The 26,934-nt window shown below is 41.9% G+C and overlaps 4 protein-coding genes across 5 annotated transcripts; 3 read left to right on the forward strand and 1 right to left on the reverse strand.

Annotated features, from left to right (window-relative positions):
• Positions 1–3,057: 3,057 nt before the first annotated feature.
• ccl20a.3 (chemokine (C-C motif) ligand 20a, duplicate 3) lies at positions 3,058–5,768 on the reverse strand. Its single transcript, XM_084545681.1, has 4 exons — positions 5,210–5,768; positions 4,921–5,029; positions 4,709–4,786; positions 3,058–4,620 (listed from the first exon to the last, which is right to left on the reverse strand). The coding sequence occupies exons 1-4, from the start codon at positions 5,283–5,285 to the stop codon at positions 4,569–4,571; spliced, it is 315 nt and encodes a 104-aa protein (XP_084401807.1). The 5' UTR covers positions 5,286–5,768; the 3' UTR covers positions 3,058–4,568.
• Positions 5,769–9,663: 3,895 nt separating this feature from the next.
• Positions 9,664–10,537, forward strand: ccl20a.4 (chemokine (C-C motif) ligand 20a, duplicate 4). The gene is made up of 4 exons (XM_084547357.1): positions 9,664–9,909; positions 10,067–10,175; positions 10,274–10,354; positions 10,468–10,537. Exons 1-4 carry the CDS (start codon positions 9,846–9,848, stop codon positions 10,475–10,477), a joined length of 264 nt encoding a protein of 87 aa, XP_084403483.1. The 5' UTR covers positions 9,664–9,845; the 3' UTR covers positions 10,478–10,537.
• Positions 10,538–12,256: 1,719 nt separating this feature from the next.
• Positions 12,257–20,642, forward strand: capn10 (calpain 10). Its single transcript, XM_084547430.1, has 12 exons — positions 12,257–12,613; positions 12,793–13,016; positions 13,691–13,822; positions 13,926–14,122; positions 14,272–14,724; positions 15,039–15,205; positions 15,298–15,554; positions 15,631–15,833; positions 16,050–16,296; positions 18,876–19,069; positions 19,150–19,195; positions 19,560–20,642. The coding sequence occupies exons 2-12, from the start codon at positions 12,879–12,881 to the stop codon at positions 19,587–19,589; spliced, it is 2,064 nt and encodes a 687-aa protein (XP_084403556.1). The 5' UTR covers positions 12,257–12,613; positions 12,793–12,878; the 3' UTR covers positions 19,590–20,642.
• A 124-nt stretch (positions 20,643–20,766) lies between these two features.
• Positions 20,767–26,737, forward strand: eif4e2 (eukaryotic translation initiation factor 4E family member 2). 2 transcript variants are annotated; one of them, XM_084547432.1, is made up of 8 exons: positions 20,767–20,912; positions 21,789–21,900; positions 21,983–22,117; positions 22,274–22,378; positions 22,463–22,615; positions 22,722–22,862; positions 25,472–25,548; positions 25,644–26,737. In XM_084547432.1, exons 1-7 carry the CDS (start codon positions 20,893–20,895, stop codon positions 25,505–25,507), a joined length of 702 nt encoding a protein of 233 aa, XP_084403558.1. In that variant the 5' UTR covers positions 20,767–20,892; the 3' UTR covers positions 25,508–25,548; positions 25,644–26,737. The 2 variants fall into 2 exon arrangements, with proteins under 2 accessions (XP_084403558.1, XP_084403557.1); XM_084547431.1 differs by having other exon boundaries at positions 22,722–22,858.
• The last annotated feature ends 197 nt before the right edge of the window (positions 26,738–26,934 follow it).

The following is a 26,934-nucleotide window of genomic DNA, read 5'->3' on the forward strand; positions in this document are numbered from 1 at the left end:
CTCGCTCTGGTCGACGTCAGCGACGAGCAGAAGTGAACAAAGGGGCAAGTGGGTGCATGCAGATCCAGAGATGAAAACGTACGCACACATGCACAAAAGTGACACTCTGTTTCCACTGTACCCAAAGACCAAAGGTCACAATCAACATTCATTGCTGTCGCTGGGTTGGACTGTGTAGAAAAGCTCACTGAACAATGAGTGCAACTGTGGCCCAGATCTGCCTGACTCGCGTCTCAGCCAATCAGCCGACCGGATGTGAAGCACTCTGATTTCTTTATTTATATACTTCTTGTTTTTCACTTCTATTTTCTCCTCTCTTCCTCCCTCCCCGGTGGTGGGACTCTTAAAGGGAAGGGAGAGAAAGAGCGAGAGAGAGAGATAGAGACACAAATAGACTTCTGGCTGCTTGCTTGTCCTCATCCTCCTCTCCTCTCCTCTAATTGATGGTTATGTGTGCAGCAAGGGGGAAGGAAGCAGAGTGAATGTGTAATCATTTGGAGTCTCCTCTCCTTTAGATGTTTCATCCCTCTCTTTTTTGTTTGTCTAATTATATACTGTGCTCAGTTAACTCTGTGTTAACTGTGCGTCTGATTGGCAGAGAGGGAGGACAAGGGAAACAAAAAGGGTAGAAAGACCAAATTATTATCCAGATTTTTGTCTATTCTGTGTAATATCCTTCCTGCCGCAAATGCACTAGGTTATAACGAAATGCACGAAGAAGATTGTTTTCACCTTTCTGACTGAGGAGATCTCATTATGTGTGTTTGAGCTTCATGAGAAACTGTCTGGTTTCCTGCCTGCCCCAGTGTGTGTGTGTGTGCAAGTATGCAATGATAGAGGACCTGTCTGGTGATCTCAGAGTGCAATATGTTATTTTCCTTCTATACTAACGTCTGCTCCCTCATGGGAAAAAAAGCTATAACCTTGTCTCCCTTCACAGTCTGGGACCGGCCACACTGCTGCCATTTCTCATTGTAACCTTCTGTAACGACCCTCTAACACTGTGTCCTGTGTCGGTAATTCACGGGAGGTAAACACGGAGCTCAAATAGCTGAAGTGTAGGAATGTGTTTTAATGTTGCATTCAAATTGGGCTGCACGTTTTTGTCACTGATTCAACAATTAACCCAATAAAGTTTAATCACAACCCATTTGTTAGTGTCTGATGTGATGATTTACCGTGCAGATTAAACAACTGACTCATACTTAGTGATAATTCACTTAAGATTATCCCTTTGATTGTCTGTGATCAGTCTTTCCCTAACAGTGTGCACTCCCTCTGTCATTTAGTAACCAGGCCCAATGTCCATGTCCCCTCTCCCAAGTCTCTCTGTATTATTCATAGAAAAGCACTCTGTGCAGTGATGCAGAAGAGCGGGGGTGATGTAATAGCGGCTGTGAGCGTGGCTTCGGACTGTAATTTGGATTCATGCGACAGGAGAAAAGAACTCAGTTCAGCTTTGTTGAGGATGCCAACGGCTACAGCTGAAGGCCGGGGCACTGGATAATGATGCACAACTATAGTCACAAAGCGTAATTTCTTTGGTATGACTTCAGACTTGATTCATTTTAATTTGAAATCAAATGCAGAACATGACATTTCAAAAGGCTGAAATCCTCTCACAAGGCCCACTGTGCGAACGTTACGGTGTTAAAGGCGAAGGAAATGGTGCAGAAATGCAGCCGGTAGTTCAAATCATGGCACTGAAGAGTAGCATGCTGCGTGACAAAACATTTCACTTAGAATTGGACAGGCAAACTAATGCGAGCGCTGCACAGCACTTTGAAGTGACATTACCTCCACCTAGTGTTGAGTCTTTTCAAACGACTTGATTTATGTTTAAGTGTGGAAATCAGAAAGTATGAAATCATCCCTGGAAAGCAAACACCGTTAATCATGATTTAGATAAGCTATTGTTTAATTAGTATAGGTTTTACATCATTTGATAATATTTTTAAAATAAAAAGTTTTTTAAGCGCTTTTGATAATCTCTTTTCAGTTCAGAGCTTTGTAACCCTGGCTTAATATATTTAAACTGCTTTATAAATAAAATGTTTTACTGCTGCTCAAGTAGAACGTTACAGAGGAACAAAATTCATTCATAATCATGCGTGTAGATCTCAGTGGGGACGGGGACATGTCCCCCCCAATTTCTGAAAAACATGAATTGTCCCCTTTTTTTTGGATATACCATGACCTGGCTGACTGAGAACCTTCACAGACGTCCCACCCAATAAAAATAACCTAAATTATTCGAAATGAAACAAATGTATTTTCAGACTTAACATTCTTCACATTTTAGTTTCACATCTAAAAAGAAATGATTGTTATGATGGCATGGTATGAGTTGCATACCGGCAAAAAAAAAAAAAAAAAAAAAAAATCACTTTTGTGTCCCCCCAAATCCTGACATTGGATCTGCACCCATGGTCATAATATTAAGATAAGAAAAAGAGAAGAAAAACCTTTATTTGTCCCACAGCATCCTAGAATATGGCTTGCCCCGGGCATTGACATACATGTGCTGTCCCCCATAGTCCCAGAATATGTCCGAAAGTTGGGGGCCCAAATAATTGCTTGGCTTGTAATTTTCTATCAAGGCTGTAAAAGTGCGCACGTTGTTCTATTTCACAATCTACATTTAACAAGCTGCACCTAACTTGTCAATATAAGCGCCTGAGCGTGAGCAGCGCTCTCACAGACTGAGGACAGCTAACAACACAAGAACAATTGATTGTTTCTGCGCGGCGTCTTCCTGTCTCATCAGCAAGCAGAGTGAAGCTGCCTTTACAAAGTGTATGAAGCTGCACTGCTCTCTGCCGTGCAGACGTAGGAGAGAGAGAAAGTTGAGTGAGAATATTTAAAATGTATTGCTGGAGAAAGGCCCGTCTTCGTCTGTGAAGTTTTGGCTAAACTTGAAAGTCGTTCAAAAATGTTTTTCTCTCTTGGATGCATCCTGTTATTTACAAATGAGATGTTAAATGCATAATCGGAAATGAGCTTAATTTCTCATGGTAATGCACCCACCGGCTTCACTGCTGCAGCTTTTCACTGTTATGACTGTAAATGCTTGCACTTTAGAGATATTACACTATTCCATTTGATTCCATTTTACTCATACAGCTTTGTTAACATCCAGAACTGTCTCGAGACGCTTTAACCCTCAGAGCAAGCATTAAGTCAACTGAGATCCTTGAGCAGAACCAGAGACCAGCCGGGATTAAAGCGCATGCAGCGTACACACTGTTGCCTGTAAAGCTGGAATAATTTCTCTTTTTATTCCTATTTATACAAATCCCATTTTCACAATCATTTCCTGAGAGGCAGTAAAACATATTTTATATTCCAACTCTATGGGCAACAGTGTATGATACAAACATTATATAATAAAACACAATAGGTGGCAAATTGACCATGGATTAAAAAAACATATTTTTGAAACATTCACAAGTAGACAAGCTTATTACATGTTCAGTAAACTATGGATACATAAACCGATCAGAGAAGGATACGTAAAAATTAGTCAGAGTGAGTTTGCCATCTTTGAGACTCATCTCACTCTGCTACTGGTTCATCAGTTTTCACTATTATTCCATAACATGCAGCTACAGTGACCGTCTCTGAATCTCAGCCAGAATCGAGGTTTTCCACTGATCGTTCCACGACAGACCACATCCACCGCAATGCAAGTAAATTCATCAAGATCCAGGCTTTTCCTACACCTTTCCACAGTCATGCTCGACTGTGGAAAGCATCTTCCATTTCGAGCAAGGACACGCTATCAGCTCGGATTTGAATAACATGCAAATCACCACAAGAGTTTGAAAGATTAGCCGCAACAGATGAAGAGCGGTAGCATATACGGATATTAAACGAAGCTGGACATGACAACAGTAGTAGTTGTTATACTATAACCCATAAAATAAACCAGACATTCCACTTCACCGCCATAGCTGATGTCAGCATTTACAGCACCAGTGTGGAAATACCTGTTCCGTGTTAACTAAACAACTCCTATGACTTCCTCCTGCTGATGTCGCAGGACTTTCATCTCTTTGTGCTGAACTATTCTTCAGGTTTCATCACACTAAAACTTCCAGAGCTGGAAATTTTCACCGTGAGAATGTTCAACAGGGAAGTCAGATAACACGGCGGTATGCTGGTAGAGCTGTGACACGTGCAGCACGGTGTTCATTTCCAAGAACACATCAAGAAGAGTGTTTTTATTCAGAGACCTGTCATTAAGCAGGCAGTTTCAGAAATATTGTAATATGAGACCAAGAAATCAGTAAAGAAGCATACTATTCATTGTCATTTAAGCAACATTTTATTCTTTTTATGATGAAATATTTACAAATAAAGACATTTTCAAGCACATATGTAAATAGAAAAAATATATTTTTTACAATGCTCTTGCAACAGAGCTAATATTTGCATTGCTGACATTGTCAATGTGAGCAGTTTTACAAAAGAGTGAAATAGCTTTGGTTAATGAATAACATGGTAATACAGGCAGGGCGTGATAGAACTAGGATATTTGCTGCAGCGGACCCCTCTTCCCACAACGTCTACTTCTGAGCTTTGGAGGTCTCGACGACGTGAACCTTTCGTGCCTTGTTCCTGCAATGACAAACGATTGAGTTACTCCTCTGGCCATTTTAGAAGTTCAATATTTGTTTTGTTGTTTTGTTTTCCTAAAAAATCTCACCTTAAACGGTCGATGTAGTCCATCACCCAGGACAGAGCAGGGTTGGTGCAGGTCTTGATGCCCTTCTTTGTTAAGAAACTATAGATTAAAAAAAAAAGAAAAGAAAAGAAAAGATAAAATTAATATTTGTGCGCTTGTGATAATCACTAATATTGTCTCATGTGTTATTTAATCTGGCCTGAGAATCAAGAGATGGTTTTACTGATACTCACATGATGGCATTCATGTTGCACATCTCTGTCGCAGTCTGGACTGAGTACCCCTGGATCACGTGAAATGGCAGTCTGCCAGTCATGTATTTCTGACAGCATCCACGGTACGCTGTGAAAAAGTAGAAAACACAATTATTAGATAACGCCAGAGAAAAAGAGAGAACAGAACTGTTTGTAACATCCAGAAATAGGAATTGCGCATGTGTAAATCCGTGTAATTGAACAACAAACTAAGTAAATAACTATTTAAAAAAAAAAAAGAAAGAAAGACAAGGATTCAAATAAATACCTGCAGATGTGTTTGTTGTCTGCAGACAAATAGTAAGGAGCGCGATCGCCATCACTGTAACTTTGATTGACACCATATCTGTCCTCTGTGTTGGTGGCAGCGATTCTGTTCTGAGTTGTTATCTCGCCTGCAGTCTTCAGGTGGAGTCAGAGAGGTTGTGTTGGCAAACTGCTGATCCGGGCAGTCTTATATAACCCTGATCTGCCCACGCAGAAAGCATCATAACAGAACAGTAAACTCCCAGCTTTTTCCCCAAATAGCAATAGTATATATATATATAAAAGGGGGAAGTTGGAGGAGTGTTAACACACTCACTCACACACAGACACTCGCACACCCTCACACCCACACATGTGCACAGAAGCAGCATTGTCCCTTATCTATAAATATGACGAAGTATTGATTATTTGTGTGTGTACACGAGATTAGATCAGTTTGAGGAACTGCGAGTGTAAAAATGTTGTGACGATATAAATATGTTGCAGGAACAAATGATGTATTTAGGCAAAGTAAAAGTAAAGTAAAGCATTAAAGCATCAAAAGAAAAAGTACTACAGAAATATGGTATGTTGATGTATTATATTGTGTACATTAATAGATTTACTAATTAATGTATTGTATGCTTTGTCGCCTATATAAAAAGATATGTAGAAGTTTTGCTCAACCAATAGTTCAAACTTATTCAAAATGATCAAAAAATAAAAGGACATAGTGAAAAGGAACCAATCTTCTCATATGATAAGATTAAACATTCTTGAATGAAAGTCGATTATTGCCAAAGTAGTGGCCCTGACACTCCTTTCAACTGACTCTTTCAGGTTTGACAGTTTTTACAGTGGGGCGGTTTCATTTATAACAAATTATCCTATTTTAGAAGCTGTAAAAGTAACCACAAAACTGTGAAGTAATCAGAAGTCAAAGCTGCCAGCTAAAAGTATTAAAATAAAAATAAAATTGAGCACAAATACTGAAATATTATAACAAAGGAGTTGAACATAAAATTACAGGCCAAATCCACTAGCAAAAATTTATTGCACGGGGCAACAAATCTTAGGTCACCACACCTTGACAGCTGAAAGTGTAATTTTAAAGCCTTCCAACATGGGAAATTACAGCACAAGGTGTGCCTTCTCTTGCCGTGCATACGAGACATAAAAAGAATTCATCAAAAGAAACTTAGGTGACATTTAGAAACAAGTTGGAAACCCATTCAAGGAGGGTGAACAGAGCAGTGAAGTTTCAGTGAAGACCTCCGTGCGCTGACGTGATGTGGCCCGCTACGAGTGGGTTGTTTTGAGGTTCTTTTCTAGGTCAAAGGAACATGTAGTATGTACTCAAGACCCATGCATCAAAGGAAAAAGAGTGCATTTGGAGCAGTGAAATAGGTCATGATAAGTTAATGTCAGTGAAATTATGTATCATCAATTTTCCAGCCAAACCGCAACTATACTTGAGCTATATTTCGCTTATCTAACTTCCTGTCGCCTGCATTCTTAGTGTAACAGGGGCCAAACATAAGTCAACCAATTTAGTATCTCTTAAGTAATTTAAAGGTGAGATTAACCAACTTTTTTTCTTTAACAATCAAGCGATTCAATATTCAAGGGAACATCTGATTACAAACTTCTTCATGTTTTGATTTAGTGTGTCATGAGCCACGGCCTCCGCTAAGTAGCTGTTGTTCATCACTTATACACTTGTGCCTCTCGACAGTGACAAGGCAAAAATATCTGGCATGAAAAAGGTATAAATATTGCTCTCCCGACATTCATATGAAAACAGGAGCATTTCACGTTTCTGTAGGTGGAGTTTAGGCTGCTCGGCTGTGAAAAGATTCTTCAATAGGACGTTTTCACAGGACGCCAGGGAAGTCATTGTTTTATTTTCTTAAGCTAAAAAGAACAAGATCCTTACTGGGCGGGAACAGGTTATGATTTATAACTCGATATCATCTAAAATTTTAAAAACAGGGCTCCAATAGAGGCGGTTTTCATCCGACAGTGGCATTATGCAATATATATATATATATATATATATTTGAATATTCTTTTGATACCTACTAGTGTACAAACACCTGGACTAAGAATATCTCAAATACTCGACCTTATTGTTTTTCATTGTGATATAAATTGCTTCATCTTCCATCTCGCTCTACAAAGCGTAGATACCAGTTGCTTAGCATTAAATCATAGTAGCATAGTCAAGTTCCACACGGAAACACAAAAATGGTTAAAAATTTTATAGAAACTTTTACAACATCACTTTAGGAGCCCCTTGCGTCATAATAGGAAGTTGACAGGGAAAATAGGTTTTCACAGCCTTTAATTGTATGGTCACGAGCATAACTTCCACGTACTTACAGACAATAACAATGAGTGTAGAAGGCCTGTTGACAACAGATTTTTGATTTAAAAAAAAAAGAAGTAACCCGTAAAGACACGGCTGTGTTACTGTGAGTCAGCATGTGCAATACAAGGCCAGTGAAAGTGAAGTGAATAAATATTATTTCACTCATGCTTCGAGATGACAGTGAATGAGCTATGTGGTCAACACATACTGTAGACCTAAGTGTAAGTTGTGGTTGTGATTTGATCAAATACGTTTGCGCTGTTTTTGTTTGTAATTCATTTATTTTATACTGTATAATTACTTGTGTGCAGCCTTTTTTTGAGACAAAATGCATATCATATCATATTGCATTGAATTCTTTGGTATGATATGTAATGTATTGTATGGCATCTTACCTTATTCTACTGCATCCTTCCTATAGTACCTTACTACATTGTGTGGTACCTTATTATTTAGTACAACATACTAATAGTACAATATTTCTGTGTCTTATCGCTTCACATCGCATCTTATCGTATCGTATCATATCGTATATTATCGTATCGTATCGCATCGTATCGTACCGTGCTCGAACAGACTCAGACTTTCCATTTGCTACCTTATACTTCTGAGTCATGATGATGTGTTTAACCAGGGGTACTACAAGACACAGTGCAAAACTGATTAAAAGATAGTTGGAAGCAAAGTGAAAATGTGGTCACAGTCAAAATGCCTCTTCTATAATGCCATCCGTATCACATTAAGGTCAGCAGGATGTTTCGTTGTGAGGTTTAGTGTTGCTGCTGTGCATGTTCTCCTTCTCATGCTGCAATCACATTTGTATTGCAGGTATTGCAAGTATACCTGTAGTAGCAATACCATTAAAAAAAACACACTACGTTTATTGCATTATTATTGTTGTTATAAGTATTATGTGAAAGCAGCATTTTAGGAGGAGATGAAACTAAATTTTAGTCACTTCATTTAGAGTGGGCAGTTAAATGGATAGGATATTCGGCGAGGATATGTCCTTAAATTCGCACATACAAAGCACAAAGTAGCTCCATCGTATCTTAAAGACCTCATTGTATCATATCGTCACAACAGATCACTTCGATCTCAAAGTGCAGGCCTACTTGTGGTTTCTAGAATTTCAAAAAGTAGAACGGGAGGTAGAGCCTTCAGCTATCACGCTCCTCTCCTATAGAACCAGCTCCCAGTTTGGGTTCGGGAGGCAGACACCCTCTCTACTTTTAAGGTCAGGCTTAAGACTTTCCTTTTTGATCAAGCTGGACTGAACCATCCCTTAGCTATGCTGCAATAGGCCTAGGCTGCTGGGGGACGATGCACTGAGCACATGTCTTCTACTGTCTTCTCTCTGGCACCGAGTTCGTGTCCTATAATTTCTTATCTATTTCTAGTCGTGCAATTCTGCGCTATTGGACATAAAGTGAAAATGTAATAGTTAACATGCTGCTGTATAGCATGTTAACTGCTGTGTGTCCCACGTCGCATATTATGTGCTTGGTATATAAATCAGAAAAGAGATTATGGTCGCCAAAGTAATGAACTCATTTACAAAGTAAAATATGTACTTTATTCTACTATATTGCTTTCTGTTTCTTAGGAAAGTATTTAAAGTAACTGTGGCTCAGTAGGTAGAGCGGGTTGTCCACGAACCAGAGGGTTAGCGGTTCGATTCCCGGAATGTGCCACATGCCAAAGTGTCCTTGAGCAAGACACTGAACCCCCAGTTGCTCCCAGTGCGTGGCACTGGTGTGTGAATGTGTGAGTGCTTGTGTGAGCGAATGGGTAGATGTGTCTATGACTGTAAAGCGCTTTGAGTACCAATAGGTAGAAAAACGCTATATAAAAGCAAGGCCATTTACCATTTACTTAAATTTGCACAGTGCCAGAGTAAATATATGACATTCTACTGATGTTTATTAAATTATAAAGTTAAATAAGATTTAATGACTAATAACATTAAACATGTATTAATTGTGTATATATATATATATATATATATATATATATATATATGTCTTGTGTAATATCATTCCTTTTAGTAACACAGACTGTATATGCTATTTTTTTTTTTTTTTGCATATCCTGTATGGGAGGGGAGGGGTTGTGGTAAAGGTAAGAGTCATGTCATACTTCCCGCTTGACCCAAATAAGATGGAAATTACAGAGGGAAACCCCTCAGGGAGCAGTAAAGTATTTAAACTTCACAGCCAGAGGCAGACTCTATCAGATCATCCAAGCTGAGAATCCTGTTGACAGAACTGATTCACCGCTGAAGATAATGGCAAAAGTCGTGGCTTGCGTCTCCATTCTGCTGGTGCTGCTTGTGGCGATTGCTGAAAGCAGTAAGTATGACTTCATCTATGATTGACTGCAACGAGACGATGTATTATATCTCAGTACTGTTATTGGTTTATGAGAACACGTGAGACATTTCTATGTTCTGAACGACATTACGGTAAATATGTAACTAGACTTTTGTTATTCTTCTTTTCTTTGAAGGTCCCGTGATGATGTGCTGCACGCAGTACCAAACAACTCCAGTCAAACTTAAAAGGCTCAAAGACTACACAATTCAAGAGATGGATTACTGCAAACTCAAGGCAGTGATGTAAGAAAAAAAAAAAAGAATCAGTGCAACTAAAACAACACGTATATTCACTGTCAGCACTGCCATTATACTGAATTTCTTCCCTCTTCTGATAACAGTTTCAGGACTGTCAAGGGCAAATACGTGTGTGGCAATCCGAACGACCGGTGGGTTCAGGTGGCCACGGAGAAGCTGCCACGGTAAGATCACCTCTTTACTCAATCTATCTCCGTACTCAAACACCAGAACAGCACCAGCACTCATTTAGTTGTGTTGTGTGACTCTGTCTAATGTGCGTTCTTTTGTCTTTCAGAAACGCATGAACACCGTCCGCACGGAAGTCGCCTGAAGGACTCAAACCACAAAAGATGAAATGAACTCACAATTTCAAAGTGAATTAAAATAATATTTGTATTCTGTTTTTGTAAATCAAATAAAGTATATATTTTGATATATAACTTCAAGAACCTGGATCTGTTGTTTTTATGGATATTTTGAAAAACACCAAAGTATAATTTTTACAAATCCATGAATGAACATGAGCAGTAAAGTAGACGCATGCAGTAAAGTAAAAGTAAAAGTACTAACTGTCAAGAAGACAAGGGAGAAGCTTGAAATTACTTTACTTCTAGCATGACTGAAGGGAAATGAAATAGAGGGGAAATAACAGGGATGATGTAAGAAAAGGAAGGAAGACAAAAAGCCAAAGGTGCTTAAGATAGCACTAAAAAACTGTTAGTAAATATGATTTCCAGTTTATTAAGCATACATACCTCAGAATATTGCACTAAAACGCAGCGCTGAAATAAATGATACTTTTATGAAGGTTATAATCCTCAGCTCTTGTTGACATATTATTTATGAGCCATGCTTTCAGTTTTAAATTGTTTGCTCTTGTTCCTACAAACATTACTAAACTCGGGCACGCTGTGTTCAAATGTGAGATAAAGAGGATTATACGTGTGTTCATTTCCTTCTGGCTTGGCTAAAGAAATTCCCATGTCGCTTGCCGAGCAGCACATTCTTGAACTCATCCGACAGGTCTCATTAGACACCGATTCTGACTTCTTTGTACTGAGTGCCCATCTAGATTATTGAAGATTCTTATATGATTACTTTTGGGGCCTTGTGTAATCAGACTCCTGATCCAAGTACAAGTGTTGAAATCTTCTCATTAAGACTGTTGGCTGCTTTTGAGGTTGTTGATAATTTTAGAAAGAAGCTCTAGATCCATCTGGTTAGACTATCTTTTGTATAATCTGGTGTGTTTAGATTAGTATTTTGTCTCTCTTGAGCTCTATAAAGGAAATTTACTTGCATGCATTTTTAGTCTACCCATATTTTTACAACTGATGCTCTGTTGCACACTTCCTGAAGTTATCCACTCCTACCTGAATGAACAATTCTCCAACCTGCCTATGATTCCTCTTACATTTTCGAACTGTCATGTAACATCATCAGTTTGTATCATAAGATTCCACATGTACGCTTTAGTCAGATATGTGTATCTATGACAAATGTATGTTTATCTTGCCGTTCTCTTCTCTCTTTCTTCTGTCTGTACCCGGCTGGCCTTAGGCAGATGGGTCCCTCCATATGAGCTGGGTTCTGCTCGAGGTTTCTTCCTGTTAAAAGGGAGTTTTTCCTTGCCACCGTTGCCTTCTGGCTTGCTCTGGGGGTTTCAGGCCGGGTTTTTGTAAAGCGTCTTGAGACGATTTGTATTGTTATTGACGCTATATAAATAAAATTGAATTGAATTGAATTGAACTACTGTTTACTAATAACACTCATGTGCCTTATTTTTGTATTTTGTACATGTGGTATTTGTATCTCATTTATACATACTTGTGTTTTTTTGTTTTTTTTTACTTTTCATACATTTTTATATCTTTCCTTGTTGTGGCCTCCCCTGATATTAAAACTGGACAAAGCACTGGAAACACCTCTCTTTATATTGAACTTCCCAGTACATACAGGCTCTAAAATGCTGTTAAAATTAAATTAATATTTCTCTAAAAGCATTTGAACATTGTGGCATTCACTGAAGCTATGCTCTGTCACAGGGTTGTTGTATTAGTCTGCATTATTTTTACCCAACTATGATCCACATCGAGTGTAATTCAAAGCTCCAGCGGTGGGCGGCACTGCCCAACAGCCCAGGAAGGATTCACCTCACGAGGGACCTGCTGGATGTGCGAAGCGGAAGACACTTCCCGTGTATTCAATTTCAGCAAGATGCCTGCAAGGAGTCTGGTTTGGGTTTAAGTCATAACGAAACGTGTCATGCTGATAATAAATCGCTGTGGTTACGTGTCGGAAACCATGATAAGATGAAGCGATACGAGGATGCCCGCACATCGGTCCCTGAACGCAGCACAAGCTAGCTGAAGCTAACTGTGCTAGCCGTGTTGATGTAAATAATGACAGCTACGAGGGAAAGATGCTCCCAAAGAAGCAAAGTAAGAGCCATATAATTATATTTGAGCTTTTCTTTGTATGCATTACCTGTGCATTTATGTTACAGCAACTATATTTGAGCAAACACTCATTAAAATATCCCTACATTTAGAGTACATATAGAGTTAGCCTCTCTTAGCACATAATCACGTATATCATATAGCTAATGTGTTGTTTATAGGTGTAATGGCTGCAGTGGGGATGGTCACAGCCGGCTGAGGTACACCTACAGACCTGGCAAGTATCCAGGCTGAAAGTGCAGCAGTCATGAAAGAGGAGAGCACGACAGACAGTGGGGGTCTGTTTGAGGACCTGGACTTCCCCACTCAGGACACGTCCCTGTTCTCTGACAGGTCCACGCCCATTGCCAGACTGCAGGGAGACATCACCTGGCGACGGCCACAGGTACAGTGTGGCGTGTCAAGAGGAAACTGGAAATGTCAAAGTGAATTCCTCCTATGCTTTTTCTTGTCACAGGTCAGGTGTTTATGGGATGTTGTTGAGCCCGTGTGAATAGTGGCTCAGTAACACCTGTCACCCGTGATGTGCCCTCAGACATTGAGGGATTTCCTGAATCAGGTGGTTGGTTTGATTATGAAATGAGCTGGCACAAAGTCATTGTTCAGCGTACATAATACTTTAACATGCCTGAAAACAAAGGTAAGGCAACTGGACTTTCTTGAGTTTCTCATCCAAGTATCTTTGGCACTAAATGACTGATAGAGAGTTTAGGTTTTCATAAGGGTTGTGCCCCCCTGAAACTCACATGTCTAGAGTCTCTTTACTATCAATTACTAACCCGCAATTAGGGGATGTTGTTCAAGCTAACCACATGCAGATGTTCCAAAAAAACAACAACTCACCAGTCATTTAGAACTGAAGAGGCCACGTGGATGACCCCAGTTGCCTTTGTTTTAGCTTTGGTCTTAGACACACCGTGACCTGGATGACTCAGAATCTTCACAGACAGACTTTTAGTATGTTTTTCTTATCTGTTAACTGCTCTCCGATCCATTTTGACTAATATTTTTGAAACCAGCGCCATTTGCACGCTTTTCATTTAATTTTCACGCCTTCAGGAGATCTGCCAGTCGCCAGCTCTCTTTCCAAGCAACATCAACCTGGCTCACGTGAAACAAGGCCTGTTAGGAGACTGCTGGTTTCTCTGTGCGTGCACCTTCCTGCTCAAGAACAAACAGCTTTTAAACAAGGTACACAAACTGCACTGCTGTACTATCTGTTAGATTTCAATAGATCTTTAGGAACTGCAGCTCTGACTGTCAAAAAGGATCTTTTGCGCTTACCTTCTTGTAGGTGTTGCCTCCAGACCAGCCTCAGTGGGGTGACAGCAGCTACAGGGGCTCCTTTCAGTTTTGCTTTTGGCAGCAGGGACATTGGACAGAGGTGACAATCGATGACCGACTGCCTTGTATTGATTCTTCTCTTTGCTTCTCGCGCTGCCACTCCCCCACTGCCTTTTGGGTAGCCTTGTTGGAGAAGGCATATGCTAAGTAAGTAGCCTGAGCCACCTCTCATCTGTCCTTTAACCTGACTACACCATGAATTTTGATATAAAAGAGTTGTTGTTGTTTTCACTGATACATTCCTAATAACATATTCAAATGTAAATCTCACCGCCTATCCCTTGGATCCTCTCCAGGCTGTATGGTTCATATGAGCAACTGTGGGCTGGGCAGGTGTCTGAGGCCCTAGTGGATTTGACTGGCGGCCTAGCTGAGCACTGGAGCCTGGGAGACTTTGGTTCAGAGGAGGAGGAGGAGGCGCAGCGAACAGAGCAGGACAGTGACCAAGTCAGGAGGAGAAGGCTGGACCTGAACCTCCTGTACCCCGTGAAGGACGACTGTGCGCTCAGCTGCTCCACTCACAGCACCCTTGGAGGTCAGAAAAAGGGTTTCCTTCTAGATAATGCAACGAGTAATTTCAGGTTGCGTCACCTGCCGAACCTCTTTGTAGGAGTCAGTGAGCTGGGTCAGTACCACGCTCTGACCGTCATGGAGTGGCTGGATGTGAAGAGGCTGTCAGGGGGTGAAGTGCGACTGCTCAGGATCAGAAACCCGTGGGGAAGATGCTGCTGGGGAGGGGCCTGGATATGGTAAGCATGTGTGCTTTAGAGTTAGTATCTTCAAAAGGAGCTTTGCTGAATCCAGATATCTAGTAGTCAGAACATTTTAAAAAGAAGGTCAGGCTTAATTTAATGGACAGCCTCTGTCATCTCATCGCCACTATGCATCTAAATCTTTTCTTCTTCATGAAGGACTGTGAAAGTATCTTTAATAGAGTGGATCCAGACGCTATAATGATTTGTATTTTAAGAATGAACAATTACAGCTAGTCAAGTTTAATAATTATGAACATAAGCTGTCAATGGCATAGTTGTTGGCATCTCTTGTCTACGTCTCTCTGCAGTGGAGCAGGTTGGAGTTCCGTCGACCCTGTCTGTGCTTCAGACCTACAAGCCAGGGTGGCCGAGGGCGAGTTCTGGTTGGACGAGGCCGAATTTATGTCCCACTTTGATGATGTGACAGTGGGATATCCCATCAACAAAGAAGGACACTTAAAGAGCATATATACAGGTTACTGCAAAATCATTTAGCTGAAGAGGTTTCCTACTTTCAGTCTCAAATTTTAATCTCCTTTAACCCCATTTTTTACTCATGTTTCACAGGAAATGTGTTGCCACACAGTCATCAGCTTCCTGGTCGGTGGGTTAAAGGTCTCTCTGCTGGTGGTAGCCGAAACAGCATCGGCTACAGCAGCAACCCCAAGTTTTGGCTCAAAGTGTGTGAGAGAGGTGAGGTACTGGTATCCCTGCTGCAGCATCGGAAATGGAGAAGCCCTGAGAAACACGCACAAACACCACTCGATGACAGCAAGAACACAAAGCACCAGCACTACCAGGCTATCGCTCTACACGTGTGGAAGGTTTGTGCCGTCTTGTAATGTTTGCGTGTGACCTTTTCAGCTTTGAATCATATCACTCACGTGTAATTCTCTCAAGGTGGAGAAGAAGCGTTTTAATCTGAGCCGGATGTTGAACAAGCCTCCTTGTGCTTCTACTCACTGCCATGCCTACGAGAGAGAGGTGGTTCTCCGCAGGCAGCTGGAGCCTGGATACTACCTTCTTATCCCCAGCACCTACCAGCCAGGAGCAGAAGCCCGCTTTCTCATCCGGGTCTTTTCCTCCTCTGCCGCATCCCTCAGGTTAGAATGACTTGAGAGGAAGTGAGAGTCAGCAAGTCCATGTTATTCCTGTAAAAAATACTGAAAACGTTGACAAGATTCAAGCTGTTGAGTACATGAATTAAGAGAACATCACGTTTAACAGTAGGTGACATTTTCCAAACACTTCCAGATGTTACCCCTCGCCCCCACTGTCACATTTCTGTCACAACATAACAAAGTTCATGTCATCCTCAGTGCCCTGAAAAGCCCAGCACCCTCACTGCCATTAACAACAGATGGCGAGTGGGAGACCAGTTACTTCCGGGGCTCATGGGTGGAGGGAAGGACAGCTGGAGGAAGCAGGAACTTCCTGTCTCACTGGCAGAACCCCAGCTTCCCTTTTACAGTGAGCGATGGGCCATCAGGAGTAAATGTCAGGATTACCCTTCAGCAGAGCCGCCCTGACACTGACCTTCACCCTATTGGCTTCCACATTTATCAGGTCAGTGAGACATTAAGGGAGAATGTTGATGTCGGCTAAAAGCAATGAGCCATCAGTCACTCTGCAATGAACTGTCAGCTTAGTGTGTAATTAAATCTAGGAAAATGTGTGTCTGTTTTAACAGAGGTATTGTACTGTTTGTTTAAGTATTGGTGGTTAAGTTGTAGCTTAACTGCTGTTTTTACAGTGGCAAATATATATTATATACCGACCAGGCATAACCTTAAAACTGCTGACAGGAGAAGTGAGTAACATTGACAATCTTGTGACAATGTCCTGCTGGGAAACGTTTGGACCTGGCATTTGGGTGGATGTCACTTAGACATGTACCACCCACCTAGACCAGACCAGGCACTCCCACCCCATAGCAATGACACTCCTTGATGGCAGCAGCCATCCCCAGCAGGATGCAGCCTGACACAGACACAAAAACAGTTAGGAACAACTCAAAAAAACATGAAACGGCACAAGGTGTTGACCTGGTCTCCAAATTCACTAGATCCCAAACTGATCAATTATCTGTGAGATGCACTGGAACAAGCCTGATCCCTTAACCCATAGGACCCAAAGGCCCCCACTAACAACAGTCTGCCACCAGACACCACAGGACACCCTCAGAAGGCCCATGTCCATTCCACAACTGTTTTGGATGCACAATATTGGGAAGGTGGTCATAATGTTATGCCAGATCGGTGTACATACAACGTTACATTGACTTTATAAATTAATTTACATAAAAAAGTAAGAAAATAGAAAGAGAAAATAAATGAGGTGCAACCTTGCTTTAGACTCCAGCACTCATAGACTCATAGCATTAGTAATGAATGAGGCTAAAGGATCTTTTAGCTCTTAAAAATGTCTTTCATCCAGGTCATGCAAAATAATTATTCTACTTCCTTGCTTGGACAGCATTTTAAGATTTGTGACAATTTGTGAGCAGTCTAAAGCAGCAGTGGCTTAAAATAACATAGAACTTAAATAACAGAGCAGAAACATTGTCATTATGCAACTATTCTTTATCTGTTGCCACCGATCTTTTAAACTCTTGTATTGATTTACATATTATTCAAACTCAAGCTGCAGGTAGTTTTTGCTCGAAATGGAAGACGCTTTCCACAGTCTAGCATGACATTTCTGGTGTAGAAAAAAACCCTGGATCTTTATCTAGAATTTGCATGCAGAGTGATGGACGTGGATCACCGTGGCACGATCAGTGGAAAATCTTAATTTTTGACATTAAACATCTGAACCGCAATGGAATAATGTTGGCAAACACACACAAGTTTTATGCATCCGTGATCTTTTCATGATCAAAATATTTGAAAACACGTCAGATCATAATGGGGGAGAAGAATCATGCTGGATATCTACCCCAATCAGGCACAACATTACGACCACCTTCCTAATATTGTGTAGGTCTCCCTTGTGACTCATCAGAGGATGGACATGGGCCAGTCAGTGGTGTCCGTCCCTTCCTCCTCCATCAACTGTCTGCACACCAGCCATGTCGTGCACTAGGACGAACCCTGGACCCACTGCACCAGCGTAGGGTCTAACAATGGGTCCAAGGATTTCATCCTGATACCTAATGGCAGTCAGGGTGCCCTTGTATGTGCTCAGGGTGAACCTGCCCTCATTTGTGAACAGCACAGGGAGCCAGTGGCGGACTTGCCAATTCTGGTGTTCTTTGGCAAATGCCAGTCGAGCTTCACGGTGCCATGGTTATTTTATAGGGCTCTGGCAGGGCCTATCCTGAATCTCCTTGCACAAAGGAGCAGATCCAGCTCTCCTAGAGTAACTGCCTGTCTCCTGGAATCTCCTCCATGCTCTTGAGGCTGTGCTGGGGAACCTTCTGGCAATGGTGTATATTGATGTACCATCCTGGAGGAGTTGGACTGCCTGTGCAACCTCTGTAGGGTCCAGTTATCGCCTCAGGCTACCAGTAGTGACAGCGACCCAAGCCAAATGCAAAACTAGTGAAAAATATGAGGAGGGGAAAAAATGTCAGTGGTCTCCACCTGTAAAACAATTCATGTTTTCATTGTTGCCCCTCTAGTTCACCTAATGTTAACACCAAAGCAACTGAAACTGTTTAACAACTCCCTCTGCTACTAACTGACCAGATCAATATGCCAGAAGTTTAACTAACTTGAAGCTGTACTCTGATTACATTTTTAATTTTGTGCATATATATATATATATATATATATATAATATATATATATAATATATTATGTGAAACTACTTCCATCCATTCTTTTTATCTATTGTAAATTGATAATGTATCATGCATCACCTTGTATCATGTACTCTTGTTTATATGCTGCATGTATGAGTTTATCTGCTTGCTGCTTGTCTCCTCACTTCTCTCCTTCTATTTTCTGTCTCTATTTGGCCAGCCTCAAGCACATGGCTGCAAAATTAACAGTTTGAAAGCAAGAAGGAATTTTTCAGAAAATCAGCGTTGATCTATGAAACTTATATGCTGACTTTGCACCATCACTGTTGTAAAAGACTGGAGTAACTGAACATCATTAAGCCGCCTCTGTTAAATTATCCACATTTAAAAATGTATCCAGGTACGAGAAGGGGAATCTGAGCAGACGATTCCCAGGGATGAGGACCCTGTGGCCAGCTGCATCCCTCACTGCTACACCCAGGACGTCAGTCACGCCTGCTCTCTTCCTCCTGGAGCTTACACCATAGTGCCGTCCACCTATCAGCCTGACTGCTCTGCAAACTTCACCCTCAGTCTGGCTCGCAGAATACACCGGTTAGCTTTCTTCCTCTGAGGTCTCTCCCACTTTCACTGTGTAACTGTTAAAAATGACGGTGGGTCTGTGTCTCTTTCAGGAAAGTTGTGAAGAGCCAGGAGAGTCTTGGCAAAGCCATTCAGGAGGTTGGTTAATTTGAGTACACATCATATTTTCTTGCACTGGAAGGATTTCTGATCAATCAGTTGGTAGAAGTCCAGTTTTGGTTTCATACTATTGGTCAGACAAACCAAGCAATCTGAATACATCACTTTCACCATCTGTGGAACTATGATGTGTCTGGTGAATGGTTTAATCTATCAGGTGTAAAATAGTCTACAAAATAACTGTTAGTTGAAACACCTGTATTTTATTACTTTATGAAATTTACTTCCTAACTGATTTGGCAAATATTAATGTATTATAATTGTTAAACTTTAATGATTGTGATCAGAAGATGGCAGCACTGAATAATCCCCCTCTCCTTCTCTGTCTCTGTCTGGGCGGCAGGTCTCTCACATCTCTGTGATGCAGAGCTAGTTCTTCGGGACTGTTGCTGCTCCACTGATGTCGACTCACCTCCCTGTGCCTCTTGGCCCACGATGAAAGAACCAGTTCAAGCATCCACCCTCGCCACAGAGGCCGTGTGTGTGTGTTTGTGTGCATATATGTACACGTACCATGAGTGGCTGAGAAGGCAGGCACATTTAGTGGGAATGCCAGAAACCCCTTTATCCAGAACCGCTGAGGCTCTGGGCTGATGGGCAGCTACACTCTCATCAGCGATTAGGACATCAGAGGTTGTCGGTGGGCTGGGCTGCTAATGAAGTATGACGGGACTGGCTGGTGTAAACAAACAGCCGCCACTGAAGAAGGCCGCCGCTGCTCTTGCTCATTCACTCACTGGTGCGCCTGCCGGCCCAGAACAAAGGGCCCTCTCATGAAGGTCCTCACAGAGGCACAGGGGGCAATGGGCGAGGGGGTGGTCTGCGACAGCAGAGCCAACCAAACCACACCACACCATAACGTGCCATACCATCCCAGAGCCCCCCGTCCCTCACCCACAGACGCTTCTTATCTAGCTTGCATTGTTTGTCTCTAGACACAAACATGGGGTTTCCACAATTACTTATCCACGAACCTGCTCACTGTCAAGGAGAACGTTAAAGTGAGGCCGCATCTAAAGAAGTTCCTAACTCTGTCCTCACCCTCCAACTTCCTTTTTGTCCCCCAGACTCAGTCCATAGCTTTGCTCGGACCTGAAAAGACCCACCGTTTGAAGTTGCCGCAAGAATTGATGACAAGCAAAGGGATGGGGGGGATGAAACAAGGGACGCAGAACATCAGAGGAAGCCGGTTCATGTGAAGACACCGCCAGTCCTCTTTGTGCGCATGTGTGGTGGTGGTGGTGTGTGTCCGCCCGCTCATACTGTCTGTGTGTGCTGAAGTCACAGGGTATCTTATTGTTCAGTGGACCAAGGCTGAACATACTTTTAAAAAGCTCAAATTGACTAATGAGACTGGTACTGTGTGCTGTATTTATTACGTTTGGAAGTAACGAGATGTGGTTAATAAAATTGTTCATAGACACAATATGGAGATGATGTGTCCTTTGTTTTAATGCGGTGCTTTGCCATAGATGTATATATTTGTTTAATGCATTTATCCAATGAGTGCAAATGAACCCATGAGGAAATCCGTGTCTCACCCTTGACCTCCCCACGATCACCACCACCACCAACACACGGCATGCGCGTCCACGTGTCTCTGCTGTGCGCGTCGCCGTTCCTGCGGAATTCAGGAGGCTGTGGTCGGACTCCGAAAGGCTCCCACCTAGAAAATAATGAACAACAAATTTGACGCGTGAGTAATTAAAAGTTTCTGTGGAATATCTACCAGAGAGTGGGCTCCCTGTCGTGTCTGCAAATTCACAATCTTAATGAAATCTGCGTTGCGTGTAGAAAAATGAAAAAAAAAAAAAAGAGAGGTGTGTCAGCTTTATTGCATGGTCCCTGCATGCTCCGTGTGCGCTTATAAACCCACATGAGAGCGTGGTCCACACACACGGGTGCATTTAAAACGAGTACAAGCAATAGCAGTGAGTAAATGGTGGGTTATAAAGGGTGAACGCGATGTGTTGTTAGCCTTAGCTTAGCCTGGCGGAAGGCTGGCAGGCCCCGGAGCCTCGGTGTGGTAGTTGTTGAGAGGCGGGGGGGAAGGTGCGTTCAGGCTCGGCTCAGGCTCGACTCCCATGGGCTAAGAGTGAGAGCATGCCTGACAGTAGCTAAAGACGTTCAGGTTAGTTATAGTGGAGGCGCATTCACAGTTATTATAATTAGTCAACATCTTTGCACGACACTGTGGAAAAGTACACGAAATTCCCAGTTTGTCAGGTTCATCGAGCTCTAACTAATGCAGTACACACTGACACACTAGCCCTGTTGTAAATACTCCCTTCCTCAAGGGTACTCTTCACTCTCAGCATGTCCAGTGTTATTATTTTTTTTTTATTATTTAAATAATTGCACATTAACTACTATAGACACTCCTCCCTGTAGTACAATATTGTTCAACAGCAGCATTACAAAGTGACAGTAAAGTTTATTTAAAACCTTTCTAAAATAAAAGGTGAACTCTCATTAAGTTACTTCATTGTCAAGCCTAACATACCGTAAGCCTGTTTATTTCAAACTAATAAATGTGATTTTGTTTTGATTCTTGTGTTCCCATACAACCCAGACTAAAAGATGACGACAGTGGAGATCACGACCAGGACCAAGGCTCACCGAAAGACGGTGAGAAGGAAAAGACTGAAGACGAAGACAAAGAGCAGAGCACTGCCAAGAAAAAAGTGAGCCCCGTCGAAGGCCGGCACGTGTATTTGTTGTTCCTGCGTTACACGTGTGACCGATTTGGTTTGTTGTTCTCGATAGATGGTGGTTCCGGGGGCTGGAGAGCACCCGCTTCAGTACAACTACACCTTCTGGTACTCGAGGCGCACCCCGGGGAGGCCAGCCAGCACTCAGAGTTACGAGCAGAACATCAAACAGATCGGCAGCTTTGCATCGGTCTGTGGCTCCTCGTGACCTCTTTATTGGGCTTTGCATAGGCGGGGAGGGGACGCTGTTTGTTTATCACCTTCGTCAGACACTTTCTTTATATGCAAGCATTGCTGACTCAGTCTCACACGGTTGTCAATGTAAGCATTTCTTGATCTGTCCAAGGTGGAGCAGTTCTGGCGTTTCTATAGTCACATGATCCGGCCTAGTGACCTGACTGGTCATAGTGACTTCCACCTCTTCAAAGAAGGCATTAAACCCATGTGGGAGGTGGGTACATTTGCTGAGGTCTTGTATTTTTCTAGTAGCGTATCTGAAATGGAAGGCCTGTTCTGAAACCCCGTATGTGTTTAGGATGATGCCAATAAGATGGGTGGAAAGTGGATCATCCGTCTGAGGAAAGGCCTGGCGTCTCGATGCTGGGAGAACCTGATCCTGGCCATGCTAGGGGAGCAGTTCATGGTGGGAGAGGAGATCTGCGGGGCTGTGGTGTCAGTACGCTTCCAGGTAAACCCAACAACAGACATGCATGCACCTGTAGCACGTAGTCACCAGCTGCCCAGTCTCATCACACTCACAGTCGTCTCTTCTCTTTATGCTTTGTTCCTCACAGGAGGACATTATCTCCATCTGGAATAAGACCGCTAGCGACCAGTCGACCACTTCCCGCATCAGAGACACCCTGCGCAGAGTCCTCAACCTCCCTCCCAACACCATCATGGAGTACAAGACACACACTGACAGCATTAAGTATGTATGTCTTCGCGTTTTATTATTTTTTCTCTCCAACTTCTCTCTCTCTTTAACACTTACTTGAATGTGCATGTTCACAGACATCTTTTGACAGTTGATTGTAGGAGAAAAAGATGTCACCTTATTATATCTTAACCAATAATAAAAATGACTCCTAATTTGGAGTATTATTCAAATTACTATTTTTACTATTACCTATTTTGCCAGTTACAATTATCCAATTAATGCTTGTGTCACAACATTCACACCTATTAACAAATATAATGTTGGTTTCTATGTTTTCAGTACACATTGGTTAGGGATGGGAATTAGATCGAGAACTAGTTCCAGCTCAGGACTGATTTGAAACTAAAATCACCTCAGCGAGTCCATCAGTAACTTTTAGCGATGAGAGTTGCACAAAACGATGCCACTTAAACTCAATTTATCTGTGCTCATGGAAACTACAGGTCCTTCTCAAAAAATTAGCATATTGTGATAAAGTTCATTCTTTTCCATAATGTAATGATAAAAATTAAACTTTCATATATTTTAGATTCATTGCACACCAACTGAAATATTTCAGGTCTTTTATTGTTTTAATACTGATGATTTTGGCATACAGCTCATGAAAACCAAAAATCCCTATCTCAAAAAATTAGCATATTTCATCCTACCAATAAAAGAAAAGTGTTTTTAATACAAAAAAAGTCAACCTTCAAATAATTATGTTCAGTTATGCACTCAATACTTGGTCGGGAATCCTTTTGCAGAAATGACTGCTTCAATGCGGCGTGGCATGGAGGCAATCAGCCTGTGGCACTGCTGAGATCTTATGGAGGCCCAGGATGCTTCGATAGCGGCCTTAAGCTCATCCAGAGTGTTGGGTCTTGCGTCTCTCAACTTTCTCTTCACAATATCCCACAGATTCTCTATGGGGTTCAGGTCAGGAGAGTTGGCAGGCCAATTGAGCACAGTAATACCATGGTCAGTAAACCATTTACCAGTGGTTTTGGCACTGTGAGCAGGTGCCAGGTCGTGCTGAAAAATGAAATCTTCATCTCCATAAAGCTTTTCAGCAGATGGAAGCATGAAGTGCTAGCTGCATTGACCCTGCCCTTGATAAAACACAGTGGACCAACACCAGCAGCTGACATGGCACCCCAGACCATCACTGACTGTGGGTACTTGACACTGGACTTCAGGCATTTTGGCATTTCCTTCTCCCCAGTCTTCCTTCAGACTCTGGCACCTTGATTTCCGAATGACATGCAAAATGGATACACCATGTGGACCACTGAGCAACAGTCCAGTGCTGCTTCTCTGTAGCCCAGGTCAGGCGCTTCTGCCGCTGTTTCTGGTTCAAAAGTGGCTTGACCTGGGGAATGCGGCACCTGTAGCCCATTTCCTGCACACGCCTGTGCACGGTGGCTCTGGATGTTTCTACTCCAGACTCAGTCCACTGCTTCCGCAGGTCCCCCAAGGTCTGGAATCGGCCCTTCTCCACAATCTTCCTCAGGGTCCGGTCACCTCTTCTCGTCGTGCAGCGTTTTCTGCCACACTTTTTCCTTCCCACAGACTTCCCACTGAGGTGCCTTGATACGGCACTCTGGGAACAGCCTATTCTTTCAGAAATTTCTTTCTGTGTCTTACCCTCTTGCTTGAGGGTGTCAATGATGGCCTTCTGGACAGCAGTCAGGTCGGCAGTCTTACCCATGATTGCGGTTTTGAGTAATGAACCAGGCTGGGAGTTTTTAAAAGCCTCAGGAATCTTTTGGAGGTGTTTCGAGTTAATTCGTTGATTCAGATGATTAGGTTGATAGCTCGTTTAGAGAACCTTTTCATGATATGCTAATTTTTTGAGATAGGAATTTTGGGTTTTCATGAGCTGTATGCCAAAATCATCAGTATTAAAACAATAAAAGACCTGAAATATTTCAGTTGGTGTGCAATGAATCTAAAATATATGAAAGTTTAATTTTTATCATTACATTATGGAAAAGAATGAACTTTATCACAATATGCTAATTTTCTGAGAAGGACCTGTAAACTTGCAGCAAGAAGGAGTCATGGTACAGAGAAAAAAAAAAAGACTGCAACTGTGCTTGTTGTGATATCTGCAAAATGCTCATTTCAAGTAAGGGAGGAAACAACAGCAGTGATTTTCAACATCACCCTATACAACATGAGTTTTAAGTTCAGGAATGCCTTGTGTTTTTGACGCACTATGTTGCACGCGTCCCAACCAAGAGTGAATTTCCTGTGTTATAATGAGATTAGCACCACATATTCAGGATTTCCTTTGACTAAGAAAACACAATTAAAACAAATTCTGTGCAGTCATTACCTCATTGTCATCCATTTAGATGATTCTACACTGAGATAAAACTGTTGTTTCATGCTGAAAAACTGAAAAACAATCACAGAATTGACACATTGTTTTTATCAATTTACCATCCCTAATGTTAGCTTTCATTGAATCATGTATCCCCATGTGGTAGCTCCCTTTTAAATCATGTGTTTTATCCATTAAATTAATGCAGCTGCTATTCTTCTATTAAAAAGCCATAAGTTTCTGAACGGTTTGTCTTATTGTGAATGATGATATTCTGCATCCTCCTCTGTCTGCAGAGCATGGGAAGACTTCCATGGTCTGGTGAATGCTAGTGGAGGACGTTAGCCCCTCGCGCAGAGATACTCGGCAAAGAGTAAGAACTTTAGCTGCGGTAGTGAAATGTGAGCGAAATGCTGTATTTTTTTTGTTGTTTTTTACAGTTTTACTCACATCGTCTCTGTTGTGTAGGTGTAGATGTGATGTGTTGGAGGGGGTGACAAGGCCAGGGAAGGATACCTCTGCGTGGATTGCCACTGTGTATTATGAAGACAGCCAAAGTCCTGGAACAGAGGCCAGAAGACTATTCCTTCATTGCTTCAAATTGGAAATGAAACAGAAAAGCCTTTCAACCGAACACTGAAAGAAGCCGAAGAAAGAGATATTTTTAATCAACCGGAGAAGAGCAAAGCCTTCACTTTTTTAACTTTTTTTTTTTCTTTTTCTTTCATGCAAGTTGTAACATCTGTTAACTTGCCGCCAAAGGGAGGCTGTGTGACCGGTGTTTGCTGATCTGGTCATTAGTTGATGACAAAGTGTACTTGACAAAACAACAAAACCAATATGTTATAAAACTAGATATGACACTCGCTGTTGACATTAAGTGTTAATTTGTTTTATTGGGACTCAAACAGGGTTGCAGGTAGATGTTATTTTATTACAGTGCTGTATTTTAACTACAGTTCCTCTGATCACTTGGAACTAGAACGGATTCTATTGTGTACGATATATTTGTAAATAATGTCCGCTTCAGAGATCACTTAAAACGAATCAGCGACAATGTTCCATCTTTTGACATGGAAGTTGAATCCCAAAGGACGAGGAGGATCATCTTGTGTGTTGGGCAGAAGGTTGTGTAATTGGCATCCTTAGGATGAACTGCCAAGCTGCCTAAATCACTGTGCCTGGCCTCGAGCCCGACCCGAACCAGGTTTCCCTTCTGTCTTTATCCCGCCTTTAAAGAATACAAGGGAAGGGCTCTGCTTTAACGTTCTCATCAAAGGTGTATAGGAGTCCCGGAAACACCAACCTTCACTCCTTTTCCATTTTGTAGTAAAAGAAATGAAACTGGGCCCAGGACCAGGGTGTGTTACAGTTTTTATCATGAGGAAGGTGTTTGTTTGTTTTTTGGATCTGTGTGAATAAAGCGCCTATGGTTTGTTGGAGGACTGTAATGCTGCCCATATTTGGTGGTATGACGATGGGTGCAGGTGTGTGTGTCTGAAGTGAGGAAACACTATTGGATGTACACCTGCTGGATTATAGCAATAAATGTTAAATATGCATCTGCTGCTAAAGCTGCTTCTGAGTCACTTTCTTCCATAAACGGATGTCTAAAGAGAAGACTTTGAGCTTGTTAAGAAACCAAAACTGCTTTATTAACACCATTTAAAGAGACAGGAGCCTCGGTTCATATGGTGCAGCGTCTTGTTCCATTGACCTGGCCGGTGGTTCTCAGTAGATGTGAGAGGTCCCTTTCGCT

The sequence above is a fragment of the Chelon labrosus genome, assembly GCF_963514085.1.
Source record: "Chelon labrosus genome assembly, chromosome: 6".
In the NCBI taxonomy this organism is placed as follows: Eukaryota; Metazoa; Chordata; class Actinopteri; order Mugiliformes; family Mugilidae; genus Chelon; species Chelon labrosus.

Coding starts and splice junctions, on each gene's coding strand:
- eif4e2 (XM_084547431.1), top strand. CDS start 20,893: ATGAACAACAAATTTGACGC. Junction 21,901..21,982: donor AGAGCACTGCCAAGAAAAAA/GTGAGCCCCGTC, acceptor TGTTCTCGATAG/ATGGTGGTTCCGGGGGCTGG. Junction 22,118..22,273: donor AGATCGGCAGCTTTGCATCG/GTCTGTGGCTCC, acceptor GATCTGTCCAAG/GTGGAGCAGTTCTGGCGTTT.
- ccl20a.3 (XM_084545681.1), bottom strand. CDS start 5,285: ATGGTGTCAATCAAAGTTACAGTGATGGCGATCGCGCTCCTTACTATT. Junction 5,030..5,209: donor GACAACAAACACATCTGCAG/GTATTTATTTGA, acceptor ACTTTTTCACAG/CGTACCGTGGATGCTGTCAG. Junction 4,621..4,708: donor GACTACATCGACCGTTTAAG/GTGAGATTTTTT, acceptor TTGTCATTGCAG/GAACAAGGCACGAAAGGTTC.
- ccl20a.4 (XM_084547357.1), top strand. CDS start 9,846: ATGGCAAAAGTCGTGGCTTGCGTCTCCATTCTGCTGGTGCTGCTTGTG. Junction 9,910..10,066: donor TGTGGCGATTGCTGAAAGCA/GTAAGTATGACT, acceptor TTTTCTTTGAAG/GTCCCGTGATGATGTGCTGC. Junction 10,176..10,273: donor TGCAAACTCAAGGCAGTGAT/GTAAGAAAAAAA, acceptor TTCTGATAACAG/TTTCAGGACTGTCAAGGGCA.
- capn10 (XM_084547430.1), top strand. CDS start 12,879: ATGAAAGAGGAGAGCACGACAGACAGTGGGGGTCTGTTTGAGGACCTG. Junction 14,123..14,271: donor TTGGAGAAGGCATATGCTAA/GTAAGTAGCCTG, acceptor GATCCTCTCCAG/GCTGTATGGTTCATATGAGC. Junction 15,206..15,297: donor CTTAAAGAGCATATATACAG/GTTACTGCAAAA, acceptor CATGTTTCACAG/GAAATGTGTTGCCACACAGT.